Here is a 19789-nt window from a genome sequence, read left to right on the forward strand (position 1 = left end):
TTAAAAGCATATCACAACTTGGGAGTTTGCCCTGTTTTAAGAAAATCCATTCTATAAAACTCCAAACCTGCCTATCATAAAGGTTATGGGGTGATCGGTTATATCACAAAGGAATTCTTTGCTTTACTAAAATATTTATTTCACTGTTCCTTCCACAAGACAGCTTCATGGGTTTTGATAAACTTTAAAAAAAAATTAGGGTTAGATTTTAGAGAGCGTGTCTCCTGAATAAAGTATACTTATATTCTTTAAGACCCAAAGTATTATTTGGGGTATGTTAACTGCCCCGTATGTGGTATATCATCTACGGATAAGCTACCTTTTATAGAGACAGCTCAGTGGAGTGGAAATCATGGCTCTGCCTGTTGGAGCGGACACAGGTCCCTATCCCATGCCCTGTCTCTTACTAACTGTGTGACATTGGTCAGTAACACAGTGGGCCTCTGTGTTCTCATCAGTAACTGGCAAAGAAATAATACCTGCCTCACAGAATAGTTGAGTGGATTAAATGGCTGTAAGACCCATGAGTCTAACCCTGGCATGTGGTAGGCTCTCAACTCCTGACCATTGCCCCTGCCATACTCCTTACTCTCAACTCCTATTGCTCTGTCCGGTATGTAGAACTAGAATAGTTCATTGCTGTTGGCCTCAAGTTCCTTCTCACCCTCCACTCCTCCTCGCACATCCTGTGGTCCTCCCTCGCCTCTGCTCATCAACCTTTCTAGGAGGGTCAGGGGATTGGTTCCCCTGACCATTGGTTCTAGGGGGGTCAGGGGAACCAATCACTTAGTGCACATACGTAGCTGTGGATGTGGCCTGTCCTGTGCTCCATCTACACTTTCTCTATCTTGTTAGGATTTTTTTTTTAACCTGAGGGAAATTGGCCATTGAAGCATCATCTTGAGGGGTAAGGAGCTTCCCTCTGCCACCATCTGCTTACAGCCACAAACAGCGTGTCTGTCTTTCTCAGCCTCCCGAAAGACCCTGGGAAGGAATCCTGGCTGATGGCAGGAAAAAGGCTAGCTCTTCCATAGCAGTAATTCTCCAATGCTCTCCTGAAAAGCAACCAGTCAGGGAAGTGGTTTTTAATTTTATTTCTAAATTTCCGTATAATAAAATTCAGTCTTTCGGGTATGCAGTTCTGTGGGCTTTGACAAATGTTAACCACACCCACAGTTAAGGGGAAGAACATTTCTCCCTCCCAGCAGCCCCCAGACACCCCTGGTGCTGCTCGGTTTTAGTCAGATCCTGTCCGTAACCCTGAGCCTCACGCAACCCCTGATCTGTTCTCCATCCCTAGAGCCCTGCTTTTTCCAAAACGTCACGTGGCTGGAATCAGGCATCATGTCTCCTCAGACCTTTTGCATCTGAGTTTTCTTCACTTAGCCCAACATGTTGAGCTAACCACTTGAGCTCCATCCAAGAGGTTGCCCGTATCAATGTCTGTCTCATTTTTATTGTTGAGTTAGTATTCTCATCTATGGATGCACCATAGTGAATCTGTCCACTCAGTTGGGATGGTGGGGTTGTCTCTGATTTTTGACAATCATGGATGCCTCTGCTGTATGCATGGTGTTATATGGGTTCCTGCATGAACATAAGTTTTTATTTTACTGGAGTGGAATAAAATATTTCACTGGACCCCATGGGTGGGGTCGCCGGGTCCTATGCTAAGGGCATGCATAGCTCTATAGGAAACTTCCAGAACCATCATGCAGTTGCACCAGCAATGTCTGAGCCTTGCATTTCTTCCACGTTCTCGTCAGTTCTCATCAGGTACCGTCAGTGTTCTTGACCTTTTTAGCCATTTCAACAGGTGTGCACTGGTATCTTGTAATAAATTTGCATTTCTCTAACATCCACTGATGTTGGGCATCTTTTCATTACTCATTTGGCATCCATATCTCTTCTTTGATGAAGTGATTGGTTCCCCTGACTCCCCTGGTACTCAAATCTTTTGCCCAGTTGTTTGTTTTTAAAGATTTTATTTATTTATTCATGAGACACAGAGAGAGAGAGGCAGAGACATAGGCTGAGGGAGAAACAGGCTCCCTGCAGGGAGCCTGATGTGGGACTTGATCCCAGGACCCCGGGATCAAGCCCTCAGCCGGAGGCAGACACTCAACCACTGAGCCACCCAGGCATCCCTATTTGTTTGTTTTTTAATTGGGTCATTTCTTTTCTTATTGCTGAGTTTTAAGACAGAAAAAACTCTTAAAATACAAAATTTATTTTGTATGTCCTAAACAGTAGTTCTGTCTTGCACAGGTAGCCTGAGCTCAGATATAACCGAAGCAGGCATAGAAGGGCCAAAAGCTTGATAAGTACAGCTCTGTTTCATAGAAAAATTAGTTTTTAATGGATAAGCATTTAATAAAAATTAGTTTTAATCAATGAGTATTTAATATAGCAATGAGTCCAGTGATGTACCTAATGAGCAAGGGACTGTACCGTCCCCCCAGTGTTCCCAGCACCACCAGCAAGCTGTAGCATAAAATCCATTCCTTACCCTCAGGAAGGAATGGCAGCTCATACAAGAGGCCATATGTAAAACCTCACATAAACTGAATAAAAATTGATTTTGCGATTTAGCTCCCGTTTAGGGTTGTTTGTGCTGACTGTCCCCTTTGTTAATTCCTGTATAATCAAGAGCCAACTGTACTTGCAAACACCTGTATATGTATTGATGTCTAAACATGCTAAAATATGTATACAATGTCTGAGGTTAACTAAAGGCTGACCTACCTAAAATCGATCCTGATTGTGATTTAATCTGTGTAAAAGAACAAATAAGCTTCGCTCAGATGGGCAGCTTACATATTTATATTCATCATATAAACATCTGGAAGGCTTGATGTAATCAATCATTACTTTGTTCCTCTCTCAACATCATAGATTCCAGAACCTGGGCCTTTGAAACATATGGTCTTATTGTTTGGAAATCTCAGTTCAGAAGGTGGTAACCTGTCACACACAGTTGTCTGGGTTCATTGTTGTTCCAATAATACATCCTTTTGGAAGGGAACTTGTAAGTGAAGTACAGTACTCAGGCAGAAACTATGAATAAAGCCTGGATACTTCTACAGGGGTATGTGAGGGAGACTCCAGACCGCTACAGCCACCTGATGTGTTTCCTTATAGGGACCTGTTGATCACTTACTAACATAAGAATCCTTGGGAGGTAATCATCCTGTATGTGAGGTCAGCACCTCAGTTTTACATCTCTCTAGAGCAAAAATAGCCCCACTGGCCCTCGCCAGCCTCACTCGTGGAGGGGACTCCTCCATTTTAACAAGGCCCAGGTTGCATTTCCTGCAGTGCCAGCTTAGTTTGAGGAACTTCTGCATCCCTGCTGTCATCCGATGTCATCACATCTCTGGGGGTGCACTCAGGCCCAACAGAGTTTAGGGGGCATGATTATCATAGAAACCTCTCTCACTTGGTCCCTGCCATTCTGTCTTTTATGTCTACTTTATAACTCTTCTGTCTGTCCTCTCAGTACATAGTTCTGGTTGCCTGCTTGCCGGGGGGGGATGGGGGCAGTGTAGGAGCCACACTGGAAACAAGTGTGGTGTGACAGGTCAGCAGACGTGGTGTGGAGACAAGGTCTGTCACCTTGAGCAAGGGCATGATGATGAAAGGCAGCCTCGTGTACCCCATCTGGATGAACAATGCAGGCATTCACGCACTTCAGGGCAGGGTGTGCTTATAACACACCTGTGGGGGAGGGGACGTGTTTGGGCAGGAGCATCTACTGGGATTCCATTGGATGTGGAAAAAGATTTTAGAACTTCCCTGTAGGTTAACTTTTAAAAATAAAAAATGAAGCTTTGTTGGCATTTAACCTACAGACTCACCCTGGTACCCATGTGGTGCGGGGGTCAGAAAGTCGCTCATGTGTCTGGGCTGGGTTGGAGAGGTCATCCCAGGGGGAGCATGATGGGGAGCACCACACCTCAGGGGCATCTGACATTCCACCCACCCTCCCCCCGCCCCACCTCCTGCTCTTCCTGCCCACTGTGAGGCAGTATGGGATTCCCTGTACCCAGACCATAGGATGGAGGATCTGATTTTAACTCAAACCAATACTTCTGGCCCCAGCATGCACAAAGAGGTTAAAATGATTCTGCAAAGGATTGCAGGTTGAACAGAAGAAGAAGCACATAAGCCTAGGTAAACTGTGAGCAAAAGGAGGTCCTGTCTCTTCTCCGGTTCCTCATGTGGGTTTCATCAGCTGCATCATAGGGTAACTGGGCAGGAATTGGCTGAAAAAAAAAAAATTAGGTGTCATCACGTTGGCCCCTGGAAATAAATCGGTTGCTTTTCACATTGATGACCATACCCTAAAAGTCACATGTGTCTTTAGACATTGACATTAGTGATTAGTGCATACATATAATTCATAAACAAAGGCATGGGCATATATTGGGAAGATGTGCTCTCGCATGTCTGATGAGGGGATGCCAGCAAAAAAGCTTCATAACCACTTCCTTGAGGGAAATGAAAGGAGAAATTGACTTCAGCCAAGAACTGTGGTGATGGAGGAGGATGTTTTAAGCCCTTAAGGTTGAGTAGGAGGTCACCCCCCAGCCCAGCCCCAGGCCTGGAGAGAAGAATAAAGTCAAACAAAGCTTGGAGTCATCCGAGAAGGCTCAGGGAGCAACTGTCAAACACTGTTGTGAAGCTTATTATGGTGGTGATTTCCATCCTGTGTACCAGACCCACATCTGGGTCCTCTGAGGGTGCAGGGAGGAGGGTTAGGGAGGCTTCCCCATCGTGGGGCAGCTGTTGGGTCCTCCAGATGGGCTCGCCTGTCTGCTGACTTGAGCACCAAGGGCGTGTTTGGCCAGCAGGACCCATCTCTTCTGGCAGAGAAGCCCTTGTGGTGGTGAACGTGGGAAAGCCGTTGGTGAGAGAAGGCACGTACAGCTTTCTGAAAGAGCTCAGTGATATTAGTCCTTGGTGCCATTATTTTTTTAAAGATTTTTAAAAACATTTTAGAGAGTGGGGCAGGGACAGAATCTGCAGTAGACCGTGTTGAGCACAGAGCCTAACGCAGGCCTTGGTCTCAGGACCCTGAGATCACGACCCGAGCTGAAGTCAAGAGTCAGTTCTTCAGCTGAGCCACCCAGCCCCCCCGCCAAGGTGCCGTTTTTACGCTCCTGTTTGTCACAGTGTGAAGTTGCCTAACACTTATCTTCACCATGATCGAATTTCACTGAGGGTGAACAGCTCTTGGGAAATGTCAAAGTGCGTTAAAAATAGGACACGATCAGGAATCCAAAACAGAAAGGCTGTAGTAAGTACGTTATTCTTATTTATCAAACGTGGGGATTTCTGGCCCCCCCCCCCCCGGCCAAGAAGGTCATTAAAAACAAACAAACAACAACAACAACAACAAAACAAGAAAAAACAAACAAACAAAACAAGTATATGGAAGGTCACCTGCTTCCCTTAACTTTTCTGTAAAGGAGCCAGCCTTTCTCTAGTCTTACTTGGCGCATCCAAACAAGTGGCAAAAGGCTATTAATTGCAGTTTCATGTGGCCTGACAGGTTCCTTCTGAAGCAACAATTGAATGAATATTCAACTTCCCTTCATCTGTGACCTCCTCGCCCTGGCCCTTGGAGCTGAAAATAACCTGATCATTTTTAATCAGTTTGTTAAACATTAGGCAGCTTGCTGATTTACTTTTAATCACATTCTGCAGATTTCTAGGCATTTATCTGGCGTTTATTATGAAAATTGCACATTTGTATTCTGGGGATTTTTTTAATAAAGAAAATAATACTAGGAAATAATGAAGGCAGATTTTTATGCATTAAGAACATGCTAGAAGTATTGCAGGTGTGTGCTAAGCCAAGGGCACGTGAATTCCCTTTAACTGTTTTAAATAGGATTTTTCACAGACATCCGACTGGAGGCACATGAGGCTTTGCCTTCTTTAGATGGTCATAAAGTTGTGTCCAGGGGCACCTGGGTGGCTCTGTCGGCTAAGCGACTGCCTTCAGCTCAGGTCAAGATCTCGGTTGAGATCCTGGGATGAAGCCCCAAGTCAGGCTCCCTGCTCAGTGGAGAGTCTGCTTCTTCCTCTCCATCTACCCCTCCCTGCCTCCTGGGTTCATTGTGCTCTCTCTCTCTCTCTCTCTCAAATAAGTAAATAAAATCCTTTCAGATTAGTACTGGGAATCTCTACATATGACCATTTAGAAAAATGTCTTATGGAGAAAATCTTGAGATTCTGGTTAGTCACTATTTTTCTGTTCATATGAAAGGGGGGGTAGAGCTGGGAAATGGTAAGAAATACTAGGAAATACTCTATATTGGGCTTCTTCGAACAATTCATAAGCTTCTCTCTCTTTCTCTCTCTCAAATATGGAGCAAGTCAGGAAGTTTCAGAAAACGTGACACTAGCCTCAATCACACACAACCTTTGGCAGGTCCCTGCATCGTCCTGGTACCATTAGCAGTGATGACCGTGGTCTCCACCACTGCTCCCATCCCACCCTCCACCCCATGAATCCAAGGAGGATTCCAAGGAGGGGAAACGGAGGCAACCTACAGAATTCCAGGAGTGCCACCTGCTTCTGCATCTCCACAGTCTTCTGAGGACGGGCCCCTTCTCTGTCCTGCTCCTACCTGTCCTCCTCACTGTTCTGTCTCCCCCAGGTGGAATACGTGATCAAGTGTGACATGTCAGCGCTGCAGAAGATCCTCTATCGCCACATGCAAGCCAAAGGGATCCTCCTCACGGATGGCTCTGAGAAAGATAAGAAGGTCCGTTTTAGGAGATGATGCAACTCAGCGTGTTGTCTGTCTTCTGGCCGCGACGCCAGATACCCCCCAGGAAGCAGCCCTGCTAACGCTGGCCTGTTCAAGCAAATTTCTGGGCCTTTCCTATAGCTGCCGTAGCTGCCAAAGGAAATCTCGCAACCTCTTTGTTGCAAACTACATTGGGGCAGGAAGAATGGAGCGTGTTCGCATCACCAAAATAGCTTTTAGCTCTGCTCATGTCAGTTCTGCATGGAATGTATTCCACCCAAATGTGGGGTGGCACCTTAGAAGGTTTTAAAATCCTGTGTCACTCCCTGGGCATCTGTTCCGTGCTTCTGTCTTCCCAGAATCCTGGGGAACAGACAGTCGTGTCACAAAGCCATCAACTCTGTATGATTCCCTCCGGTAGGATAAGTCAGTCGAGAAAGATGCTGTATCTGTAACTCAGAAACTGCTATAGAACAGGAGCTCCGGACCCCGATAGGTGTAGGTTACAGGAAGACCTATGGCCCTTTCTGTGAAAGTCTACTTTTTAAAAACAAGGGGTATTTGGTCAATTAACAATTTGTTCTGTGTTTGCTCTCTCCACTCGTTCCCAGGGGAAGGGAGGTGCTAAGACACTCATGAACACTATCATGCAGTTAAGAAAAATCTGCAACCACCCATACATGTTTCAGCACATTGAGGTAAGTCTGCTTCGATTCTGATCCTGATTGCATTATTCCTACTAATACTACTTTTAAAAGAAAAAGAGAGAAAAAAAAAAGGGAAGGAAAGAGGGTTGAAATATGTGTGGACGTTGAAATGACATGTTCTGATAGCTCGGCGAGCAGAATTAACAAACGTGAGTTTTCTGGTTATGGATTCTCATTGGCACCAAGCACTTGAGCATCTGGAATTTTATAACCAAGGGTTTGAAGCGGTGAGAAAATACTGCAAGCTCGTGCTCATTATGTGGGTTTGGGTAAGTGCTGTGAATTGCCTTGTTATGGTAGGAGCTATGAAATTGAAGGTAATGATGAATACATCCGGCTTCCTCAGGAGGATGCTGTGAAAAATATTAAAGTATCGTATTTGTACCCGCTCAAGAGGAAGATGCTCTCGAAATATTTTCTTTGTAAAAGACACTGACTTCAGTACTGTTATTACTTAGATCTGCATTTTTCCTTTGCTGGCTTCTATCCTGACAGTGTAAATCCTGGTTTTTATCCTGACACTCTGGTCTCACCAAGCTAGTTTTAGGGGTGTCTCACCAAGCTAGTTTTAGGGGCAAGGACATTTTCTGCCCTGTTCACCACGTGCAAGTTTCCAAAATTGACAGAATTTCACCCTCATGGGATCAATTGACCAGAGCAGGAAGGAAAAGGAGTGTCACCGCTGATGCATTTGGTAGTGGTGCAGCCTACTTCCATGGCACATGGGGCTCCAGGAAACCGGGCACTGCGGGCCCCCAGTGCCCGCACTGGTTCATTAAAAAGGAAATAGAAGGTTCTGGAAGTCAGAATTTAAATGATTACAGTGTGAAAATCAAGCTCAAATACTCTTGACTTTGAGTATTTCTTGGCTTTTGATGATTCTTCCCGCCCTCCCCCCCCTTATTTTTGGCAATCACACTTGTCAGATACAAGTATTTATTGCACACCCTCTACCTGTACTGGAGACCTCTCCCAGCCTGACACTGCTGCTGCCTGCACAGCCAGAGGGCAGAGTGTCTATAGGCTAACAGGCTCCAGATCCAAGGAAAGTGGCAACAGCCACCTACTAGCCACAGAAGTCAAGTCCTACCCACAAGTCACAGATATTTAAGACACAGAGTGAAGGAGAATCCAGCGTGCAGCAATGAGGCCGTGTCCCGGGCCACTCTGTAACCCTGACCTGGTGAAAATCTCTCCTCATGTCCAAGCTTCAGGGCCCTGGACTTGTCATCACGTGGTGCTAGATTATGGGATTGGCAGCGGCTAAACTTTAAAAATAATAATAATGATAATAATAATAATAATAATAAGTGAGAAAGCATCTTGGAAACCACTAACATATATTAAACAGATGGAAGGTATCCATGAATTAGTGGTGGATCCTTATTGGTTTGTGACCGGTGTGGTGGGGGGGGGACCCAAAAAAATGTCAAGTGATGAAAAAAGACCAGGGTCTTGTCAGGTGAACCCATCACCCTTCCCCTTTCCCGAAAACAATTTTGAGATATTTATTCTCATTCATAGAAGGGTACAGGACTTAGAAGTTATGAAAATTAAGTGTCAGTCTTACTTCATTTTGGCTGTCATGCAAAAATTAGCCTTTGAAACCTGCTAGATGGTGTCAGGAAGGGGGCTTCTGTCTGGAGAACCTGGGGAGGGGAGAATCATAAAAGGAGCTGCTTTTAAGTAACTTGCCTTCCATTCCCTGCATATTTACATTTTAAATAGGCGTCAATAGAAAGACAGACTCTGATTTGCAAAAATTTTTTTAACGTTAAAACTTTCAGAAGCGTTATTACCAGGAAGGAGACCCTCAGCCACTGGCACGCGGAGCCACAGCTATGGCTCGGAGTTGGCGTGTGTGCATTTTGCCTGTGTCTTCGTACCCTTTGGCACACCACGTTCAGTCATAGGAAGTCACCCCAGAAGCCCCTGTCTCTCTGCTGGGCTCATGGTTTCCCCAAGGACTTCCAAACCAGGCGAAATGAAGACATTTTTAAAACTATGCTAATCTCTCAATTTATCACTGTGCACTGGCATGTGCCATCTCTTTGGTTTTCACAGCCCTGCTTAGGTGATAGGGATGGATCCCAGAAGATCTAGCGAGGAGTGGCTGCTGGTGGAGAGAGAAGGCATGGCTCTTGGGGTCAGAGTGGGCTTGAGGCTGTTGTCCATCGCCTTTGATTTTGCCAGCGGGGCAGCGTTGTGAGGGGCCAGAGCCCACCGTGGGTGATGAGGGTATGTGAGAGGAGAGTCGTAGGCAGAGATGTGCCCCCCTGGGAGGCAAAGCTTTGCCAGTGGGGGAAGAAAGGAAGCAGGGGAGGGAGTCAGCGGGCGGCTGATGTGAAGGTGTGATCCGCTCTCCTTCTCCACAGATGGTCCCAGTTCCATCCAGCAAGCCTGGAAACACCACACAGAGGACCGGAATTTATTTCTTGTTCAGGATCAGTGCGGGGAGGGGATGATGGGATCAAGTAGTTTAAGTTCAATTTGAAATCCTAGAAATTCTCACTTTAAATTTAAAATTCTGTATTTTTTAAAAATGGAAGCCCAGGCACCGAAGGGAGGGGTCGGTGTCCACTGAGGGCCTTCTTTGTAACAGGAACAAAGCATAGTATGGAGGGATTTCAGGATTTCTCTAAACACAGATTTAGAACATGGTGCACGATCACTGTTACCTTTACTGTTGAATTTTTTTGCAGTATGTTTTCGGTGCACATCTGAATCCTGATCAGCTTGCATTAGGCTCTTCCTCGAGTCTAGACTCTATAAACTCCTTGGGGATAGATCCTTGAGTTGTTTCTGGATCCCCTGTACCTACATGGCTCACCCCTGGCTCAATAGATGCTTAGTCACTGTTTGATGAGAATTTCAGTACAAGATTCTGGAGACAAAACTCCCGGGACACATTCGTGGCCGAACAAAAAGTCTGAATTCAATGACATTGAGTTTCTGGTTGATCAGCTAACGAATATTTTTTTACTTATTATTTTGTTTAACTATATTCTAGAAATACACGGGATGACGTCACTCAGAGTAATTATTAAGTTAATAATTTACATATCCGGGTGGGGTTTTTTTTTAATCATTTTTTTTTCTCCTCTCCATTTTAAAGGAATCTTTTGCTGAACACCTGGGCTATTCAAATGGAGTCATCAATGGGTAAATCTTAAAATTTATCTTTCTTCCAAAAAGTAGTTTGTTGGTCATACTTAAGCTTTTCCCTCCATAGTGTTTCCTGTCACACACGTACCTACTGCCAGGCTCCTGTGCTCTCCCCTCACCTCAGCAGAGCATATAGGGGTTGTGAACCAAAATGATATCTGTTTTCTCTTTTATGTTACTGGCATAAATTACCGCATGCCCTGAGCAGGTGGCTATTCAAAGGACGTAGATCTCATTTAATGAACTTAAGAGTATCCTAGTGTCCTAAAAATGTCATGGAAAATTCAGAGAGTTGTTACTTATCACCAATAGCATAGCTTGGGCCAAAAGAGAATTTATTGTATTAAATTTCAAGTTGATACTTAACACTGACGTGCGTGAGAGGAAATATCTCATCTGCCAAAATTATGTGTGACTTTGCAGTAATTCATCAAAGTATGGTCCATCTAAGAAACTTTTTTTTAATTAGTGTGCATTAAAAGAGTGTCATGCCTTGCAACAACAACAGAAAAGAAACTTGCATCAACAGAAAGTCTCTCTGTTTCGCACCAGGAAAAATTGATTATTAGGATGTAGGGGCCATTCCTGGATCCCAAAGGCAGACAGATGGTGTCACTGGGCTAAAGCAATAGAAACTGGGACCTGTCTAGATAGAACCAGTGCCACTAGGCCCTCCTAGTCCTGCTTGCTTTCCTGTGCTCTGGGTCCCGTGGTCACTCCTGGTGCCATCACATGGCCGGGGTTGCAGACTGAAACCATGGCTACAGGAGACATTTGGAGGACAGAGGTTGGAGCGGGGGACTGGTGTTGGGAAGACACACACTTGAAAACGTGTCTGTTAGGGACAATGCGCACTGTGTCACAAAATCAGCTACCAGATGACACATTTCAGTGTCGTAGACCTGATGGGTTTCCCCAGCCATATCACCCCTACAATTAAGTTTTAATGATTTAACATGCCCCAGTTGACAAAAGAGAGAAGTTGTTTATTATGGAAGGGAAAGGCCTTGCTTTGTCTCACGGACCCTCTGGCAGCAGCACTCACCACCATCCCTTTTTTATCTGAACTTCTATGTCAGCCAGGCCTCTTGTCCCCTGCCCAGCCTGTTCCTACAGTGTACACGGCGATCTTCTGGAAAGATGTGGGAGGTCTCGCCACAGCCCTGTTTCAGATCCGTTGGTGGCTTTCCATGGCACTTAGAGCTAACATACTCAGTGTGGCTAAAAGAGCATCTGTCCCCTTCTCCCACCAGCTGCCTCCCTGTGCGCCTCTCCAGAATGCCCCTGTTGCTCAGGCTCAGCTGCTCAGACTCACTGGGCTCCTTTACTCCACAGGACCTTTGCACATACTCGGCCCACTTCCTGGAGTGTCCACCCCTCTCCTGCTCTTCCTTCAAGCCCTCTGTTCTTCAGCCAGCTGCCTTTCTGCTCATTATTTGAAGTTTTAGCTAAACTCTTCTTCCTTCAGCAAGGCCACCTGCATCAAGGTCCTGCAGAGCTTCTTCTAGAAAGGGCCAGATCTTGAATATTTTTGCTTTGGTGGGTCGCAAAGTCTCTGTCCCAACTTTGCCATCGTGTGGTGTGAAAAGCAGCTGTAGACAAAAACAGAAACGCGGGAACCTGGCTGCGTTCCATTCCCTCTATTTACAAGAGAAGGCAGCAGGCCAGGGCCTAAATTTGCCAAGCCCTGCTCTAATTTAAAGATGTCACATGTGGGCACACGTTGTCCCATAGCCACTTGTTACTTTTCCTCTGCCGGGCTTATCACAACTTGCAATTGGCCGCACTGAAGGCAGGGATCCTATTTTTCTCATCGCCATCCATATGCCTGGAATTGTGCCTGGCAGGTAGTAGGTGCTCAATAAATATTTGGACGCATCCTGAGGGCCCCTAACTTAATAATCTTATGGGCTTACCAGGTAGCATGTTAAGGAAACACAACACATTCATGACTATGTGTGGACGAGAGAGAGAGATTGAGAGAGAGAGAGAGAGAGAGAGTGCAGAGGGGGAGAGAGAGAGAGGGAGAGAGCATGCAGGAGTATTAGGAACACGCAAGGATGTTCTTCTCCCTCCAAAATCTGTCGCCGTCCTTGCATCTACAACGTACTCCTTGTCAGTTGTGTATAGCAGTATTTCCTTTTTGCCACGGCGTGGCCCCATCGCCCTGGAGGGGATACCCACTCATTCCTTCATCCCACCATTAGTCCACTGAATGTTCCCGACGCACCAGGCAGTGCCTGAAAAGCCAGGCCACCCGGGATCCTTCAAGAAGACTGCAGCAATACCGTCTTCTTGTTTTGCCTTTCTGGGTTCAGGGCTGAGCTGTATCGGGCCTCGGGGAAGTTTGAGCTGCTTGATCGTATTCTGCCAAAACTGAGAGCCACTAATCACCGCGTGCTGCTTTTCTGCCAGATGACGTCCCTCATGACCATCATGGAGGATTACTTTGCTTTTCGGAACTTCCTGTATCTCCGCCTTGACGGTGAGTCCCATCGGGATCGGGCTTGGGCTCGGGAGCCCCCGCCAGGGAGGGTGCTGGCCACGGGGGTCGGGGTGGCCTGGGTGCGCCCGAGCCCCCTGCAGGAGGGGTGGAGCTGTTGGAGAGCTAACTAGCGGGGTGAGCGCAGCCTCCCCAGATAGCAATTTTTACATCATCTGGCTTACAAATCAGCCAAAACCACTTGCACAGCTGTTTAGCCCCCCCCGGACAAGCCAGCACAAGTGGACTTGGAGGCAGTTCTAAGAGCCACAATTAAACAGTGAAACTGAATTAAAACCTAGAAGCCGCCTCTGCTCTTCGGATGGCCTGTTACCTGCGCCGCCCAGTACTTCGGATCAGCGCTCAGCTTTCGGGTCCAGGCGTATTTGAAGGGGATGAGGGCGGTGCCTCCTCTCTTCGCTGACACCCTATTTACTCATTTAAGATGACTCTGCATTATCATTAAAGCTTCTTTCTTTTTCCAAATAGAACATATCTCCCTGCCACGTTGAGAGATAGGGCCCCACTGTGTCCTGGGTTTTCCCGACTCTAAAAGATTTGGCTGATCTGCCTGGCATTTCAACTTTTTAGAAAATTAGTAAATAATGCGAACTGAAGGAAACATGAATTTAGAGGCATTTCTGAAACTCCCGTATGATTTGGATGCCAGCCCTAGTATTTTCAAGGTGAAGGATACCAAATTTCCTCTACAGTGGCAGGGGGTCGTGCTTCCAAAGGGCGGCACGTAGGAGTAGGAGCGTGTTTTCAGCCAGCATGGTTGGAATCTGTGCGCACAGAGTAGGGCAGCGGTGCTAATATCAGTTTGTATCTGATGCGATCTTCAAGTTATTGTTAAATTTTTAAAGTTTATGTTCCATTAAAAGGTTTTTGTTTGGGGGCATCTGGCTGGTCCAGTCGGTTAAAGGTCTGACTGTCGATTGCACCACAGGTCTGGATCTCAGGGTCATGAGTTCGAACCTCGTGTTAGGCTCTGCACTGGGCATGGAGCCCTACCTAAAAAAATAAATAAGTAAAAAAAATAATAATAGATAAAAAAATAAAAGGTTTTGCTTTATTTTCAGCCTAACATTTTATCCCCCTGTTGCCATTAATTTGATAGAAGTGGATATACACCAATCTCAGACCTTCTTTTTGTTGCTCTTATTTTTTAAATGAATTCTCTCTGTGGTCTACCTCTTAGGATATTATTAATTTTTAAATTAATTGTACCTCAGACATGTGAATTTTTAAAACTTTTTTTTTAAGATTTTATTTATTTGAGAGAGAGCATGAGCAGGGGGTGGAGCAGAGGGAGAAGCAGGCTCCCTGCCGAGCAGGGAGCCCGATGTGGGGCTTCATCCCAGGACCCTGAGATCATGACCTGAGTTGAAGGCAGACACTTAACTGACTGAGCCACCCAAGCACCCTAAAAATCTTTTTTACCTCTCCCCTCCAAAGTCACCACAAACAGATGCATGGTTAAGTCAGCATTCCTTCTGAGTTCCTGACACAGTTCTGTCATCCAGTCTGTCTCTTTTGGCGCATCTCCTGCACTGTGTCTCGTCCTCTGTCCTTTGACCCGATTCTCCTGTCTCTCTCTGGGAGGGACTAGGTCAGCGCTCGTTTGAAGGGCAGGCCCACCTTCCCTGCAGCTCAGATGAGGGGCAGCCCTGCCCTGGTGTCCTGCACAACCGCTGGTATTACTTTGTGGCTTTTGGCTTGGCATCTCCCCCTTTTGAGGACTGTGCCCTTGGAATATTCCAGTCTGTGAAACTGGCGAGAAGCACTTTCCTTGAAACGAATCTCTCTAATGTTTTCTTACCCACTCGAGAGAGCATCTTTCAAGCTGTTGTTGGTTGCTGACCTTTATTATCCATTTGTTATTAATAATAATTGTCATAAAAGGTAGCGTTTCTGGAATGCCTAACTGCCAGTGGGATACCAGGCAAGGCGCTTCATGCACATTATTAATCTAATATTCTCTGCAAACAAGCTACTTTGATTCCCCTTTCACCACGGTACAAATAGGATCCCCATTTGACAGATGGAAAAACAAAGGTTTAGAGAAATGAGGTAACCTGTGAAACCGGTTCCTAACTTAGATCTCTCTGATTCCAGCTTCGTTCAGAATCAGTTTTAGCAGAGCCAGGGAGATACATCCCATCTCTGGAAACGCAGGCTGCTTTCCTGGCGACAGCATTTTAAGAATGATTTTGAACTTACTCAAAAATTTAAAGCGATGAATTGGAACGAGATATGAGATGAATGGAGCCACTCAGTGTTCCTGCCATCAGAGAGAGCCCTTAACCATTAGGTTGGAGGAGACAATAAGTAAACAAGCTTCGTAATAAAATGTTACAGATGGAGTAGAGAAAACTGTACAGGCTTCTACCCTTGAGAAACAGCAGGCATTTGTTTTGGGGCTGGAGAGGATCGATGGGCAATCAATGTACTCACTTGCAAGTAATCCACCCTCCAACCACCTGCCCCTTCACCCGTTAGTTAAAATGACTTCAGATTTTCATTGCCGAATTTGATGTCTCAGATTTTTGACCTCAGTGGGGGAAAAAAATCACTCAATGACAGCTAAACAGACTTTTTTTTCTGCAAAGATTATGGTTGCATGAACAGATTTGGCTACTGTCCCGTTAGAGTCTTTGTTTTCTCTGGAAATGATTTTTGAGTGAGAGCAAGTGGTGAAGCTGCATCCCAGAAGACAAAATTTTCCCAAAGCAGCTGAAACTAAGTTAAAATTAGTAATCATGAAAGCCTGGCAGTGTGTTCCTTCTGGCACATTCTGCAACTTGCAACACAATTGGGCTTGCTATTAATTGTGTTCTTGGTTATGTTCTACTTCAGAGTCTAACAGAACATGGGGCTGATGCTTATACTGAGGGTGTGAAATCCTGTGCCACCTGCAAAGAGCATTTACTTGCCTTGTGGATAAACCCTAACACGGTGGTTTGAAGCTCCCTGAGCACATAGCCCAAGGATTGCTGATGATCAGCAAAGATCTTGACTTGGGGAACCTGTAGCTAGTGGGAATGGTAATCCAGCAAATTCTGAATCTTAACTAGAAACGACATAGCTTTGCATGAAAGGTAATTTAATCATGGATTTTTCTGGCTTTGAAAATTCATCAAGTTCCCAGCTAGTTATATGGTTCGAATTCACACCAGATATATGGTCAGTCTATTTACTTGAGGTATCTGGTGTAGAGCTTATTGACCAGATAATTTGGATGTTTCTTTTGTTTTCCAGGGCTTTATTTTGTACTTCGGGGTATTTTATCCTAAGGAGTCATATCCACTAACTAGTTTAATTTATATCTTAATGCATGTGGTCATTAGCCGATTCATTTTCAGTGGATTTAAAACTGAGTTTACATCCCCAGAGTATATAGATACTGTACCCTGCTGTCAGAAAACAGACATCATTGCCTCTGGAAACTCCTTCTTTCCCTTACTTTAGAAACTTTGTTTGTTTGTTTGTTGTTTGTTTCTGTGGCTTTCCATTTGGTTCAAGGCAGAGGGTATATATGTGAACAGTGATTCCATGTGAGTAATTATTGCAACTGGAAGGACGATATAGTGAACAGGTTTCGTGATAGCGTAGAACTCGTCTTTCATTAGCATCGTGAACAAATAGGTCACCTTGGTCTCGGAAAGCCAACTCTGAAAAGAAAAGAAAAGAAAAAAAAAGAGCCTCACATATTTGAAACCTTATTCAGCAGAGCACATTTAGTGCGCCTCCCCCAAGTCTAAACTCTTTACCATTCCTCATTGCAGGATTTGGCCAGGTGGCTAAACTTGAAATCTAATTTAGAAAGCAAAATGATCCCTTAAAGAACATTGCTTCATTTAATGAGGAGAACCCCCAAAACCCCTTGGTCCTAATCTCCGTTGGATATATGGGGCGAATTGGAGATTTTTCCCTCCTTCCTCAGGAGGGTACTGACTATTTTTAGTAATATGAAGAATTAATAATACCCCTCATGTTTGGGTATTATTACCCATGTTACCCTCATGGTAACATGATTTGGTAAACTCGTCACTTAAATGTTTTAATCCTCTGAAATAGGCTGCTGGTGTATTTTCATCCTTAAAAAAAGAACACCATGTAGAAATAATATTTGTATAGCAGGCGTTTAGGGGCTATCGTGTGACATGCATATGTGTTTCCCAAAAGCCTAAAGCCTTTTTCAGAACTCTGCGGCAATGCTTCCCAGGTAAATGCATTACAGACGCATAGTGTGTGATGGAGTAGCTGATTTGGGAGGCAGGTTGGGGGGACTTCCTGCCCTAAACGTGAGCACTCTGCTCTGGGGTTTGGCGCTGTCTGCTTATTCCCCATTGTGGAGTTTGTCCAGGCACCATGAGGCCAGCCATCGGCAAGTGTGTCACATGCTGCTTTGTTGGGTTTTAGGTCACCACCCTTTTTAACTCAACAGAGCAGAATGCCAACATGAGGAACAGACTAAAGACTTTGCACACATGTATACACACACACATATGTGTGTGGGGCTATCGTGGCTTCAAGTCTTGCTAACCAGCTTAAGAATAATTCCTTTCACGTTTTATGTTTTTCCCAGCCAGATCATGCTCAGGAGCAATCCAAACGGTAAAACAAGGTGGAAACCGATTTCCCTTCTGTTTCCACCCTCTTGGCATAAAACGAGTGCTCGCTCTAATGCCCGTCGGCAAAATTGCTTTAAACCATGACCATAATCTTTGTAGACATGTGTAGGTGTGTGTAGGTGGGTTTTAAAAAGTTATTTGGTGTTTTAAAGCACAGAAATAAATCCAGAAAATGTTTTCATTAAGTTTTAGGGTAACGTGAGAATGTTCTGGAATTTGTAAAGGTGCAAAGGCGCCCAGTCCTAAGGGTTTAAACCCAGCATTTTGAAACAATGGGTAGTAGGCAGCGTTCCTTCTTGATTTGAGAAAAGTCTCTTTCTCTCTCTCTTTTTTTTTTTTTTTATGTTCTGAAAGAAACGTTCAGAGTTTCTTTCAAAAGAAAAAGTACAAAAACCTCAGGGAATTACCTCACCCATGCCACGTAGGAGTCTGTTTCCCTAGGAGGCCGCCGTTCTCTCTAGCTCCGTGCCATTTCCAGACAGCACTTAATTGGCAGATTTTACTTTGCTTTACCCATAGGCACCACCAAGTCTGAGGACCGTGCTGCTTTGCTGAAGAAATTCAACGAGCCCGGGTCCCAGTATTTCATCTTCCTGCTGAGCACCCGAGCGGGCGGCCTGGGCTTGAACCTCCAGGCAGCTGATACCGTGGTCATCTTTGACAGCGACTGGAATCCTCACCAGGTCTGTCTGTCTCTGGCGTGGGTGGCCAAGCGTCCCTGCTGGACCTGGAGGGATGACGTATCAGTGTCGTCATTCACATTGGTGGGAAAAAGCAGATTTCCCAAAGAGCGGGCCGTTGCTCTAGGCAGCCCTGCGCCTATCATGGCCCGTTCCTCCCCTCCCTCGGAGCGTAGCTGGTGAGGCATCTAACTCACGCTTTCCCTGCGCCCTGGCAAGGCTCCACCCTGGGGCACAGGAGCTCAGTCTCGGCTTTGCTTTAACCCCATCTCCCGGGGCTGACCCCAAAGCAAAGGAGGTTTGGTTATAAGATAAATCACAAATGCTCCAGAATAGGGTACGCCTGGGTGGCTCAGTGGTTGAGCGTCTGCCTTCGGCTCAGGCTGTGATCCCGGGGTCCTGGGTCCTGGGACTCGCCCCCGCGGGGAGCCTGCCTCTCCATCTGCCTGTGTCTCTGCCTCTCTCTCTGCGTCTCTCCTGAGTAAAGAAAATCTTTAAAAACAAGAAAGCTCCAGAATAAAACACAACAAACTAAACATTTATTGCACCCTGACTCTGCGCCATCCTCTTGATGTGCGTTGCTTCATTGCGTTTTCACAACCCTGTGAGGTTGTTAACATCACGAGCTGCCTCCTTCCAGTCACCGACACTGAGTAGTCCCCAGAAGCTGTAAGTAAGAAGTTCCCGCAGGTCGAACAATTAGTATAGCATCGTTTGTCTTTTAGTCTGTGTGTTTTGATTAACACTGCCCTCAGAGAATATTCCACGGAGCATCTACTAGTAAGTTCCTGGAGACGGGTAACTTTACAGTTATCATTTTTCTAGGAACACTTTGGTGATTGAGAAAGCCCAGGAGAAGGGGCCCCTCGTGGCACACCTGGGGTTGCCTACATCACTTGGGGAGATCGTGCACCTGCTCCTATGAAATTGGGTGGAATGATGTCCATCGGGATCGGATTCATTTTAGAACACATGTGAATTCAAAATAGCAGAAAAGGAAAACGGCAGGTCTCCCGTGTGACTATGAATCGTATGTCAGTCTAACCCCGGGCAGCTCACTGTGCCTTGGTTTCCTCAACTGCAGGCACGCCGAGTGGTGCTCCCTTGGTGGGCCGTGGTGGAGACAGAGGACAAGGCTCAGAGCACGCATTGGGGGTAGGACACGGAGCCCGAGCTGCACAGAGCTATGAGAGGGCTTTTTAACACCATGCACACCTGCTGCCCATTCCCTGCCACCCAGTTTTGTAGGTGCTTCCCACACTTCTCTAGACCTTTTCAAAAGCTCCCCAGAGATTCTGGTGGCGTTTCTCTCATAGCCGAGGAGCGCTAATGTCAGGAACCAACCAGTGGTTCCACA

The 19789-nt window shown here is 45.7% G+C and overlaps 1 protein-coding gene across 1 annotated transcript in view; it reads left to right on the plus strand.

Moving 5' to 3' along the window:
• Window positions 1-19789, plus strand: part of SMARCA2 (SWI/SNF related, matrix associated, actin dependent regulator of chromatin, subfamily a, member 2) — a 173140-nt gene that overhangs the window by 72193 nt on the left and 81158 nt on the right. Inside the window, 5 exon segments of the mRNA XM_041745079.1 lie at window positions 6669-6776; window positions 7373-7459; window positions 10584-10630; window positions 12952-13118; window positions 18272-18435. Coding sequence (XP_041601013.1) covers window positions 6669-6776; window positions 7373-7459; window positions 10584-10630; window positions 12952-13118; window positions 18272-18435 — 573 coding nt within the window.

The sequence above is a fragment of the Vulpes lagopus genome, chromosome 2 (genome assembly GCF_018345385.1).
Source record: "Vulpes lagopus strain Blue_001 chromosome 2, ASM1834538v1, whole genome shotgun sequence".
Taxonomy (NCBI): domain Eukaryota; kingdom Metazoa; phylum Chordata; class Mammalia; order Carnivora; family Canidae; genus Vulpes; species Vulpes lagopus.